The 12,545-nt window shown below is 36.0% G+C and overlaps 1 protein-coding gene across 2 annotated transcripts in view; it reads right to left on the reverse strand.

Annotated features, from left to right (window-relative positions):
• Window positions 1–12,545, reverse strand: part of UNC5C (unc-5 netrin receptor C) — a 382,817-nt gene that overhangs the window by 67,056 nt on the left and 303,216 nt on the right. For both annotated transcript variants that reach the window (XM_023193335.1, XM_023193334.1), the window contains exons 5-7: window positions 10,566–10,746; window positions 5,035–5,202; window positions 2,477–2,641 (exon numbers count right to left, since the gene is read on the reverse strand). In XM_023193335.1, coding sequence (XP_023049103.1) covers window positions 2,477–2,641; window positions 5,035–5,202; window positions 10,566–10,746 — 514 coding nt within the window. The remainder of the gene's footprint in view (window positions 1–2,476; window positions 2,642–5,034; window positions 5,203–10,565; window positions 10,747–12,545) is intronic.

Consider the following 12,545-nt stretch of genomic DNA (forward strand, 5'->3'; position numbering starts at 1 on the left):
AATCCTACTCACATCCATTATGAACTCTGAATTTCTCCTATCTAGCAGCACACTTACATTTATATCAGAATTATTTGTATACAATTTTGAATAGATTCAGAGGATGTAGTTCTTACCTGGTTCACTGAAAGTAGACTAGATAACATTGTGATATCATTGAAAGACAATGCATTCCAGACACTAATTCTCCCAAAGTAAATAAATATTAAGTGATAATTCCTAATTGCTGATTGCCACTTTCTAGCTATCTTTTCTACCCCCATTCTTTTTCTTAATACTGACCTTGTCCCTTTTGCAAACTTTGCAGTATCACTATTAGAAGCCTTTGTTTTCCAAAATAATGGCCCAACAATATTATTTCTTTGTAAGATTTTGGCAGTATACTGTTCCAGAAACACCAGGCTAACTGGTAAGCAGAAACTATAGCTTTCACTGTAAAATACTACAATTGCACAGTGCAGAATATCTGTGGTTTTATCACTGAGGAAATCAATAGTGATATAGACTACAATTCTTCGTTTGACTGGAGTGGATACAGGAGGGCAGATGAAAGAGTTTAATGACTTAGTAGGGATTGTCACTATAGCAAATCAGAGCTGCAGAAATAAATAGCTTTAAATGGAATGATTTTAACCCAAATAGCAAAATGTTTCCATCAAACAGGAGACGTGATAAAAAAGTAAACACAAACAAACAAACAACTAAAAATACCCCTCCTGTAGCCTCATTCCTCTTCCCTGTCTATATACACACAGTTCAGGCCATCATTACTGGCAAATATCCAATCATAAGGAAAAAAATTCTATGAATGCTTAAGGAATGATCTAGAAGCTAAGGGGTTGCTATGTCATGAAAGTCTTAGTTTGAATATATCATGTTTGTATTTGTCATAATTTAAAATGTGACATTTTCTATGACTAATAAAAGATTCTGTCTTGTTGCATTGTATTCCTTGTTAAAGAGGTTGTTCTGAGGATTTGTAAATATGCACAATAGAAGTAGTAGGTATTAAATCACCCAAGATTGAAATAGTATATTGAGAGAGAAAGAATGTGAAAGACAGAAAGAGAGAAAAAGTCCAACTGTTTCTACTTTGCAATCACATGAATCAGTTGGTTCTACAGTAAAAGAAAAATACTAAGTGATGGAAATGTTAAAAAGACTAACTTGTATGTGGTATGTTGTTATTTTAATCCTCAACCCAAACAAACTCTGTACCTCTGGATAAATGGTTAGCAAAACTGATTTTCATTTATGCATTTCTGGTACAAACTTGTGAGGTTCATAGTGGCAGGCCCCACATCATTCCCAGAAGCTGTGCTTTATACACTCAGCAGCAGCCGGTTCTCAAGGAAAGCAACTGTACCCTGAACATAAAAATAAGAGGCCTACTGGATTTTTATTCTGTGTGAACAACATAATTATTTATTTGTATTTTAAGTAAGATATCTTTCTAAAGGTTCCTGTGTGTATAGACTGAAAAGTAAACAGAATTTCTTAAGTGTGGTAAAAACAAAATATTTTATTCTTAAATGACAAATACAAATACCTTTGCATAAATACCTTCAGCTGCTTGTATTCTGCTAGCAATGTGTAATGTATTATGAGAAATGTCAACACTAGACCACCATTAGTTCACATCCAAAGACAGCACATCATTTGATCCATTAATCTGAATAGGTATGATTTCAGAATAATTCTTAATACCTCAGTTTATGATCGTGAAAAGAGATAGTAAACTGTGTACATCTGAGGACTCCTCAATAAAGGGGTGAGAGTTTGCAAGTATGAAATCAAACTACCATTTAATTAAGAAAATCTAAGGAACAAAGACATGAAAAAAATGGAGAATATGTAGCTTATAGCACACATTACATTCCTGAGCCAATCTTTGGCACTCATTTTAAAAATGTATGCTTTATTAATATTTATTTCCTTTAAATAAACTAAATCATATCCACATTATAATTTCTAATACAAACCCAGAATATTCAAGAGGTTGCAGAGATGTTCTCACTAAACATTTGTTCTAAGTCGGTAAATCTACCAACAGAAATATTTTTCATCTTTACATACATTTTACACTCCATGGACATTTTGGTTAGGTACCTGCCATGAATTAAGAATAAACAGCTTACATTTTAGAAGTCTTGTTTTGACTCTGTGAAGAGTTTAGAGTGCCCTTTTGTGCTTTCTGATAAAACCAAGTAATGGTTCCCTTCCATATAAGTGATTGAATCACCCCTTGCTCATGAAAAAGCAATATTGCATGCCATTTGTTAGCTGGACATAGTTACTATTTATTCTGGTTCCTGGAAAATTTGCTTTTTCCAATTGTGAGAGCGAGCTAGAATATTGCTATATTATTGCATTTTATTGTTCAAAGAATTCTTTGTTTCTAATGTTTCCTTAAAAAAATCCAAATGGTTCAATCTCCAGCCCCCTCAATGTCTGCAGTTTGCTTAAATTGACTTACTCTGCATGCAAAGCCCATCAGTGCAGTTCTTGGATTGCAAGACGAGGCCGTCGCAGTCCTTGCCTCCATTCTTGGGGGCTGGCGCCGTGCACTCCCTCCTGCGCCAGTGGGTGCACTCAGTTCCACAAGTAGACCACTTGCTCCATGACGTCCACCTGCCGTCCACTGCCATGGAAAAAACGCAGCAGCAAGTCAGAGGGAGAGGCAGCTGCTTAAGGGACGGAGCAGAGCTCAAGTATAATACAACAAAACAAAACAAGAAAAAGCATGCGCTACTGAGAAGCACTGTATTCATTTCAATTGCTGGGAATTGCATGTTCTACATCATTTGGGTTCAGTGAGCTTTTCCTATAGAGTGTGCGAGTGTTTTCTCACTGACCAAGTCAAGGGAGGCTGACTGAGACACACAAAATCCAAAGCTGTCACCAGGAGCTATGTAAAAGTAGTCCATGATGGTTTCCCTTTTCCTATTAATGGGGGAGCTTCTGGGTTTTGTATTGAAAATTAGGTCAGTCTTTGGATCCAAGATTCCTTCATTCCTAGGGCCGTGTGGACAGTGAAAGTAAGCTCGTGTGGGAATTCAGAGAAGAGGTTGGTACAGTGGAGAAGAAATCTATCCAACCTTAAATTCATTCATCCAGTTGGTATCTATCTATCTATCTATCTCTTCTCTCTCATCTAAATTTTATATTGTCTTTTTATTTTACTTTTTTCATCTGGGCTGCTTGATTCTGCTGAAACCTTCTGTAATGTTTTCATGAAAAGACTATTATTTTTCATTTATTATTTGATAATGCCATTATTTGATGATGTTTCTGTTTCTATTTTTATTAACAAAATTTAGGTAAGACCCTAATATTTGTTGTGATTCAGTCATTTAGAACTGACTTACTTTCTTCCTAATTTTGGTGGCTGGCTTGTCAGCAACTTCAAAGATAATGAACTCAGATATCTCTATTTTAAAAGTACACAACTTAAATCTCAGTTTGAAAAAAGATAAATTTCAGTCATACTTTAAAATGTAGCTTAAGTTTCTCAGAAAAATAGGATAAAAATGTTGAAATAAGAGTTTTAAAATATTAATCTTCCCTGAAATACATAATTATAATGATCAAGGATTCAATGTAAAACAATGCTAAACATTATTTACTGAACAGCTTAACCTTTTATATCTATATATTGATAAAAATTATATCAATTTTAATCGTCTACGTAGTTTGAGAAATCTACATGATTTCGTATTCAGATTACTATGTAAATATATCACGCATAATGTGGATATGGTTATAAAGATACCCACATGAAAAATGAGAACAGCGTTAATATTTCAGTCATACAGAACTGGCTATATACGCAAGTCCCAACCACTTAGAGCAAAAACATTTGCTTTGACCTGCACCAATCCAGTTTACCAAAACACTGACACATGCATTTCTACTTCAACTCAAATTGATCAGTGCTTTTTTAATTGTGGGAGTCAGCACCTATAAAATAAAATCTGAAATTTTAAGCCTAGCTAAGCATCAAAATTTGTTTCATAAATAAAAGCTCTCAAAGGGTTCACTGTGGAAGATAGTTTTGATATTTGGAAATCAACATTTGGGAATGTAAAGTGTAGATTATGTATATCTCTCCAGTTCATTTCTCCACCCCATCCCTGAGAAAGGTTCAAAGATAAAGATTAAAGGATAAACACGGCAAAATTAGGCAAAAGGGAGAAGTAAGAAGGCTGTGTATCTGAACAATACAACTGAAAACACAATAGCTACTCCAATGAGTGCAGTAAATTTATGGATTATTTCAAAATAATTTTAGCTTAGCTTTGGAATATATTGTATAACAAGGCATTTTAAAGGGTTTTGTTTTTACTTTTGGCAAATATTATCTTCGATTTACTTAGGGATAACAGCTGGTAGCAAGATGAGATAGTACAGAAAGATGCTAAGAGGTGGAGAGATGCAATCTTGCTGTAGGTACCACTGCAAATAACTCAAAAAAAATAGATGACCAACATTTACAGATAACAAAGAACTGACTGCATTGTAGTTTCAGAATCCATTATTCCATGTGCCAAAAAACTTTGCCTTCCTTATAATTCATTTCAAATGTTATATTTGCCCTTGACCAGAAAATGACACCAAATGTAAAATATTTCCATCTAAAACATTTTCTAAATTTCAGTTCAATTAATTTCTGTGGTTTTCTGAAGATCAAGGACTGTTATTCCTAAAATGTGCGGCTTTCAGTGCCATTCAAATCTCTTGAATTACAAAATCTACAATCTTGGTCCCAGCAGTTGTGTTGAATAATATAAAGGGATTATATCCAGTAGTGTTTAATCTCCTGTTTTATACAATTTGGCATGTTTTGGTAACAAAGTTAAGTATTCTTTTGGAGAAAAACACTTGATATCCCAGTAATGCAAACAGTGAGTAGGATGGATTTAAATAATGTTTATCACACATTCAGATCAAGAATAAAGTTTCTGTATCTATTCTCTAAAAGCATATTTCTTGAATAATGGGAGATGTTTGGATTGAGAGGACTGGTTTATTTACCTGGGCATAACGTAGTACAGGCTATTTTCTGCACACTCTGCCCTTCACAGAAGGCACCCCCATTGAGTGGTGCCGGGTTGGTACAAGTCCTTGTACGTTTCTGATACCCTCGTCCACAGCGGCTATTACACACAGACCACTCTGTCCAGGTGGACCAGCCGCCATTGACTGAAAGGAGGCAAACAGTAAAAAGTGGATTAAACATGTGTGCATGCACAACACACACGGACACACAAAACAGACAGAATATGTAAACAAAAGTTATTTTCCAAGTGACCATTTATAAAAATCCAAAATTTCAAAGCCAGAAGAGACCATGGACCTCATTTTATCCAAAGTTTTAGTGTATAGACAGAGAAAAAAAAATGTTTGCAAAGACATACTCACCTACTCAGAAAAATAAATAGGACTGTATGGGTTCTCTTTTACTTGGCCAGTGTTCTGAAAAAACATACATATCTCCTTACCTAGTCAAGCTCCAAAATTACTTTTGACAGCTCGTCTCAAATAATAAATGTTTACATCTCTATGACAAGCCTGCAAGTGAATCTATAGCATGGGGACAGAATAAAATGATTTAGCCTTAAAAAAAAAGATGATTGATTTTTTAAGCATGTGTAAACTTTACAACTTTTTAAGGATTTTTATTCACTTGCACAAACCAGTGAGCCCGGCTAAAAAATAAAATCCTATAATACTGGGGTTATAAACAAATTGACTGGGTATTTGAGTTACTTGGCGATTAGTTGATATTGAAATTAGCACTTATTTTGTGTATAAAGGCCAATTATGATGTCTGACGGAGCTGTCGGCATATGTGATTGTAAAACCTACACCCTAACACAGCACACTCTTCAATTCTGCAGATCTCTCTTTAGAAAATACTTTGATATATATTTTTAATACTTCAATAATGTGAGTCTATACAATATTGTAATTAAACAATTTCTAACAAAAATTATTTCCTTGTAGTTAAAATATAACACAACTAGTATACGCATCTGCTTCCTGACACTAAAGAAGTGTATTAGCCATTCAAATAACACAAACCTTATATGTGCACAGCATTTGCCCAACTTTTTGTTTTCTAGAAACCTATCCAATAGGAAATTATGATGAATGTTATATTTACAGACAGAAACGTGTTTTTTATAGCAACTTTATTTCATATAAAGAGGAATAATTGGAAACAACTGTAATGTTCAAAAATGAGAAAATGGCAAAGCCAACCATCTATGTTAATGTGACTGACTCCTGGACAACCATTAAAAGCGATCCTGTAGAAGGCTATTGAATAATTCATGAGGCTGGGTGCAGTGGCTCATGCTTGTAACCCAAGCACTTTGGGAGGCCAAGGAGAGAGGACTGCTTGAGACCAGGAGTTCAAGACCAGCCTGGGCAACATAGCAACACTCTAGCTCCACAAAAATTTTAAAAATTAGCAGATCATGTCAGCATGTGCCTATAGACTCAGTTACTCAGGAGGCTGAGGCAGAAGGATCCCTTGGGCCCAGGAGTAGAGGCTGCAGTGTGCTATGATCACATCACTACACTCCAGCCTGGGCAACAGAGTGAGACCCTGTCTCCAAATAAATAAATAAATAATACATTAATGTTTCAGTATGTTTTAAATAAAAGTAATGTTTATGGATACATTATGCATAATCATGTATATGTATATAATTTTTATATAATATGTATACAACACTTATATTTATATATTTTAAATTATAAAAGATGTATAACAATGTATAATGCTTATTTTTAAACCTTATGTATACGTATAAAGTACTAGTAGCAGATGCCAGGTGCAGTGGCTCATGCCTATAATCCTAGTACTTTGGGAGGCCAAGATGGGCAGATCACTTGAGTCTAGGAGTTTGAGACTAGCTTGGGGAAATATAGTAGACCTCATCTCTACAAAAAATGCAAAAATTAGCCAGGTGCGGTGGCACATGCCTGTAGTCCCAGGTACTTGGGAGGCCGAGGATGGAGGATCATTTGAACTCCCAAGGAGACAGAGGTTGCAGGAGCCAAAATTGCACCACTGCAGCCCAGCCTGGGTGACAGAGTGAAACTCTGTCTCAAAAAAAAGAAAGAAAGAAAATTCAAGTAGTATACATATAATTTTTGTTTAAATGCTATCTCTGGGTGACAGCATTATAGGTATAGGCGTTTTCTTCTTTGACCTCTTCTGTTTTCCAAATTCTCTCTAATGGATGCATATTTGTAATCTAAAAATTGCATTAACAAAAAATACATAAAACAGTCACTAAATATGAAATACTGGTTAGATATATATGTTTTCTGTGGAGTTTTGGTGAGTTCAACCTATGAGGCTTGGACAAATTATTTTAGGAGGTTATGTAAAGGACAAGCAGATGGTGGACAGGTAGGGTTTCAGTTAGTGTTCCAAAAAGCAATTTAACCTGCTCAAGTTTACAAAATTCCCTGCCATGGAAGTGTCTGTATAAACTGCTTACTAGCATACTGGCAAGCTGATATTTGGGGTTTAGGATACATGTACTGTTCTGCTGGGATTTTAATGAGAAATGAATAATCAGAAACTTTCAGAGATGAAAAAGTCTTTGAAGATCCCTTCATTTACAGAGAATGAGGCAAGGGCTCAGAGAATCCTGGTTAAAAGACCCTCTGAAGATAAGTTAGTGACAGAAATACTCCTATGACCCAATATTCCTGACCCTAATCCAAATCCGTTTCCTTAATTCTAAATACTAAGTTACTTGTGTTTGATCCTTCCTAAGGACAACATATTCATTGTATTTATGGATATTGAAAGCATAATATACATAGGAAGAGACTTGCAGATTTGCATGTACATTAAACATCTATATAATACAACTATATATAGTCTGCCTTCATTAGTTATTTATGACTGGCACATGCTGTGATTGTACCCCATTTCTTTTTCGCATTTCAAATGTTGTTAATCAAGTCTTTCAGGCAGTTTAAAAAGAGATAAGAAGAAGAAAACATTTTATTGTGATTTAAGAAAGGCAATTGCATACAATTCAACACAGCCATTATCTGGACTAGGAAATTAAACTTCAGAGTAATCAGAGGATCAAAAAAATTGTATGCATCTTTCCTGTAATTAAAATGACATTTTTATAGCAGCGCTACATTCATCCTTTGGAACAGCATAGTGGTTTCTCTTCTCATAAACACACATCCATCTGAATGGTACTGTGGGGTAGGCAATATTTTACTTCAACTCTTTTAGGACTTTTTGATGGGGCCTAAGAATTAAATTGGTGTAACAAAAATCACGGGAGAAAAACGTGTAAATTTATTTTATATAACTTTAACATGGCCTAAGAAAATGAAGACCCAAAGATACAGTTAGAGTAGAATGCTTATATATTGAATTGGACAAAGAGTAGTAAGTTGTGAAAAAGTAAATTATGTGGTAAGGCTAAAAGAAGATTAAGAGTTATTTTAACAAGATCAATACAGAATTATCTGGATCTTAACTTCCCCCTGGTCTCAACTTCCTATCCTTGAGGATAAGAATGTTACTTTCCTTCTAGTATAGGGAAGCCATCTTTCAGCTGAAAATCTCCTCTCCTGCTTTTAAGAGTCAGAAGGATTATCAGAGTGATCTCGAGTCTGCTGTTTCTCAAGGATCTTTAATGCAGAAAACAGTCAATATGCCAAGTGGCATATTCTGGGGTGACAAATTCTTAATTCCTTCAGTCCTATCATGTATCCCATAACATTTCGGTCAAGGACAGACTTCATATACAATAATGGTTTGTTCCATAAGGTTATAACAGAGCTGAGAAATTCCTATCACCTAATAACCTCATAGCTGTTGTGACATTGTGGGGTATTACTTTACTTTTTCTACAAATGTGCTATAGCCTAAGTGTAGTGTTCACAAAGTCTACAGCAGTGTATAGTAATGTCCTCGGCCTTGCCATTCACTCACTATTCACTCACTGACTCACCCAGAGCAACTTCCGGGGCTGCAAGCTTCATTCATAGTAAGTGCCCTATACAGGTGTACTTTTTTTTTTTTTTTAATCTTTGATATCTTAATGTTACAGTACCTTCTCTATGTTTAGATATACAAATACCATTTTGTTACAGTTCCCTACAGTATTCTGTACAGTAACACAGTATACAGGTTTGTAGCCTAGGAGTAATAGGCTATACCCTCTATCCTAGGTGTGCAGTAGGCTATACCACCTAGGTTTGTGAGAATACACTATGATGTTCTCACAACGATGAAATCACCTAACGATGCAATTCTCAGAATGTGTCCCCATCATTAAGTGACACATGACTGACTGTACCATGAGCCACATACTTGTCAGTGGCTGTCCCTCCTTCGGTCAATAAGACACAAAGGCCCATGGAGTTTAACACTAAAACAGTGATGAAAATCTTCATTATGTTCTAAGAGGTGGTGAGGCATGGGCATATCATTCTGGCAGTGGCATAACCTCAAAATACTTCCCACGTTGTTCAATTTCCTCTGAGACAGTAAAACATCAATAATATGAGAAACTATTAGACGTCTAACATTGTAAGAAATATGTAAATATACAGACAAGTCTCTCGGTCTACCAAGGAGCTTAACCTTACCTGGGGAGATGAAACTACCCATGAAATGATTGGAAAATAACTGAATGCTAAACCACGCAGGGAGATAAAAGCATATGTGCCACATCAAAATGGAGTATGAAATTGCTTAGTACTTTCAGAGGATTGATAGGTTTAGAGATGAGCTGGCTTAGAAAGGACCAGGGCATGGGAGGAAGCTTCCTAAGAAGTCACTTTGTTGGATTTTACCGTATTGTTAGGATTAGGGCCACTTGGCCAGATAAGGCAGCCCTTCTCTTCACTCCGCACACCTCTGATGGAGTGAGTAGAATGAGTTCTAAGAAGCTAAAATTGCTCTAATGTATTTTGGGAACAGGTCAGCTCCTGCTTTCTGAGGGTTTGCAACGATAAGACTGAGGTTAGGTCCACAGAAATATCAGCAGGCTGATAGAAGCACATTCATCTTCAGAACTCAATCTAGATCTTGGTGGTACAGGTTCTGGAGAGAAGAGGGCTTACAGAAACAGCAGCCACTCAGGAAGGCTTTCTTCACTTTCCTGGAAGCTGACTGAGAAAGGGTTGAGAATGTCCGAGCCTATCCTTTCATATCAGTACTGGGGAAGCAATTAAACCTCACTGCCCCTGTGAAAAGCAGCAAACAAGCCACGATGGAGATTGAAAAGGGGCTTCTAGAACCGGGCATGGTGGTGCATGCCTGTAATACCAGCTACTCCAGAGGAGGCTGAGGTGGGAGGATCCCTTGAGCCCAGGAGGTCGAGGCTACAGTGAGCTATGCTCATGCCATTGCACGCCAGCCTGGGTGACAGAGGAAGATCCTGTCTCAGAGAAAATGAAATTTTTTTAATAAAGGGCTTCTAGCTTGATATTTTAAAGTTAAGATACCGATGCCAATGAGAAATAGTTAGACATGAACTAGATTGAGACCCTGAAGGGCCACTCACCATAGACTATGACAGTGGCAGTTGTGCTTTTCCTCTTGGCAACAATGTTTTTGGCAACACAGGTGTAATTTGCAGTATCAGAGAGGCGGGCCTGCTTTATGATGAGGTTGTGATCAATAGTAATATAAAAATTCCGATCTTCAACGGGATCAATTATGTCTTCATTTTTCAACCATTCCACCTAAAGATACATGAGAAAAATAGATAAATCCTCAGCATGGATTCCTTGATGGCTGCCTGTCCTAACCCGTATTTTATGATTGTATATTTATGTGATCTTAGCCAAAAGGCCAAGAAGCGATGCCTGTGTTTTATAATATGTACAATGTTGTTCCAGGCCATGAACTTCTGCAAACTGGTGGGAAGTAACTTTCCAAGGTCACGTTAAGTATCACTCACCTGCCAAACATGCTGATTCTGTCTGTACTACATTATTCTCAAATGTCAATGAACCCATTGGGAAATACAGTGTTCAAATTGTTTTCACTTTGCCCTGCAGGCACAAATGAGGAAATGGGGAATGTGTGCTGCCAAGTTCAGAACCCAATCAAAAATAATAGGATAAGCGTTTCAAACTGAACTCAAACCTTTTGCTATTTGATTTGTTTACTCTTGGCAACTTATCTGCTGCTTTTCAGAAAAGAATAGAAAGACTATTTTTAAAAGCACAAAAGGAATTTTAGACATCACATAGCTGTAATAAAATAACATTTGGATGATTTACATGTAGCCTCACTGAAACATATGGATTAAATATCCCTGAAAATACACTGACTTCAAAATGTAGCAAAACACATATTTGGAGATGTACCTAAGCCAATTTTTTTTTTTTTTTTTTTTTTTTTTACGTTTTTCTACCAATTCTTAATACAATCCGAATAGCTTACAAATCATACTCAAATCCCTCCTTTTGTATAATGCTAACATTCAAATCTTTGGTTCAGGGTGTACTTTTGGGGAACCTGACCTTAAGACATGACCATTTAAAACTACTGAACTATTTTTTTCTATGTGAATAATATTAATGTAGTAATAGTGATGTTATATTTGCTGAATAAAGAGAGGAAACATACCCGTATAAGCTGTTCTTCTGGAGGTAAACTATTTCTTATTCTGGCAGTTGCCTTTTTTTTCTATGCACAGGTTTTTCCATAAAGAAAAACAACAAACAATGTTGATATTTACCACACTTAAACTCTGCTTTTGCATTAGGGTGAATGTGGATACAAGTAACCTTTAGTGGTAGGGAGTCAATATTGTTGCCATTTTCAAAACCTTAAGGAGCTTCTGTAACACCACAAGAGGTCTAGAAATTAATCTCTAAATCTGTCAGTGGGTTTGACATTGCACAACTCTAAATTACATTTGAGGCAGGGACTCTCAAATAATGCTCCTCTAATCCTTAGAAGAGAAGCCAACATTTATAGAGAAAAATAAAAATCAACAACAATCTTGAAATATAGAAAAGTATGAGGTTGTAGAGTAGATAAACTATTTGTAATGATGTAAGTGCTGAAAAAGCTAAACATTCTTGATATTTGCACTCAAGGTAGTGAGAAAAAGAATAGAATCTATTTAAAACAGTAGGTGTTTTAAATATGTATTTTGTTTTCAAATACAGACTGCACATTCAGTCAGGGCTATGCCTGGGTATCTCTGAGATATATACTCATATTCACTTGACCTGGATTTTCTCAACGTTTCCCCCTATGTGTGGAAATACGATTCTGCTGGAAGTGCATGGGAGAAGGTGGCACAATTTATACTGTTAAAAATCTCTTTGATGATAATTAAAAGTTGAAATTGATAGTTTTTGAGTGGAATCTTTACCTAGGTTGTTATCTATGTCCTTCTAAAGAAAGCCTCCTATCACACAAAGCATGGACAGACTCCCTTACTCCCAGTTGTTCTTGTATCCCTTCTACAATTTTTCAAGTACTCATACCTGGCCCTTCTCTTTCAAGTACTCATACCTGGCCC

Source organism: Piliocolobus tephrosceles, chromosome 3 (assembly GCF_002776525.5).
Source record: "Piliocolobus tephrosceles isolate RC106 chromosome 3, ASM277652v3, whole genome shotgun sequence".
Classification (NCBI taxonomy): Eukaryota; Metazoa; Chordata; class Mammalia; order Primates; family Cercopithecidae; genus Piliocolobus; species Piliocolobus tephrosceles.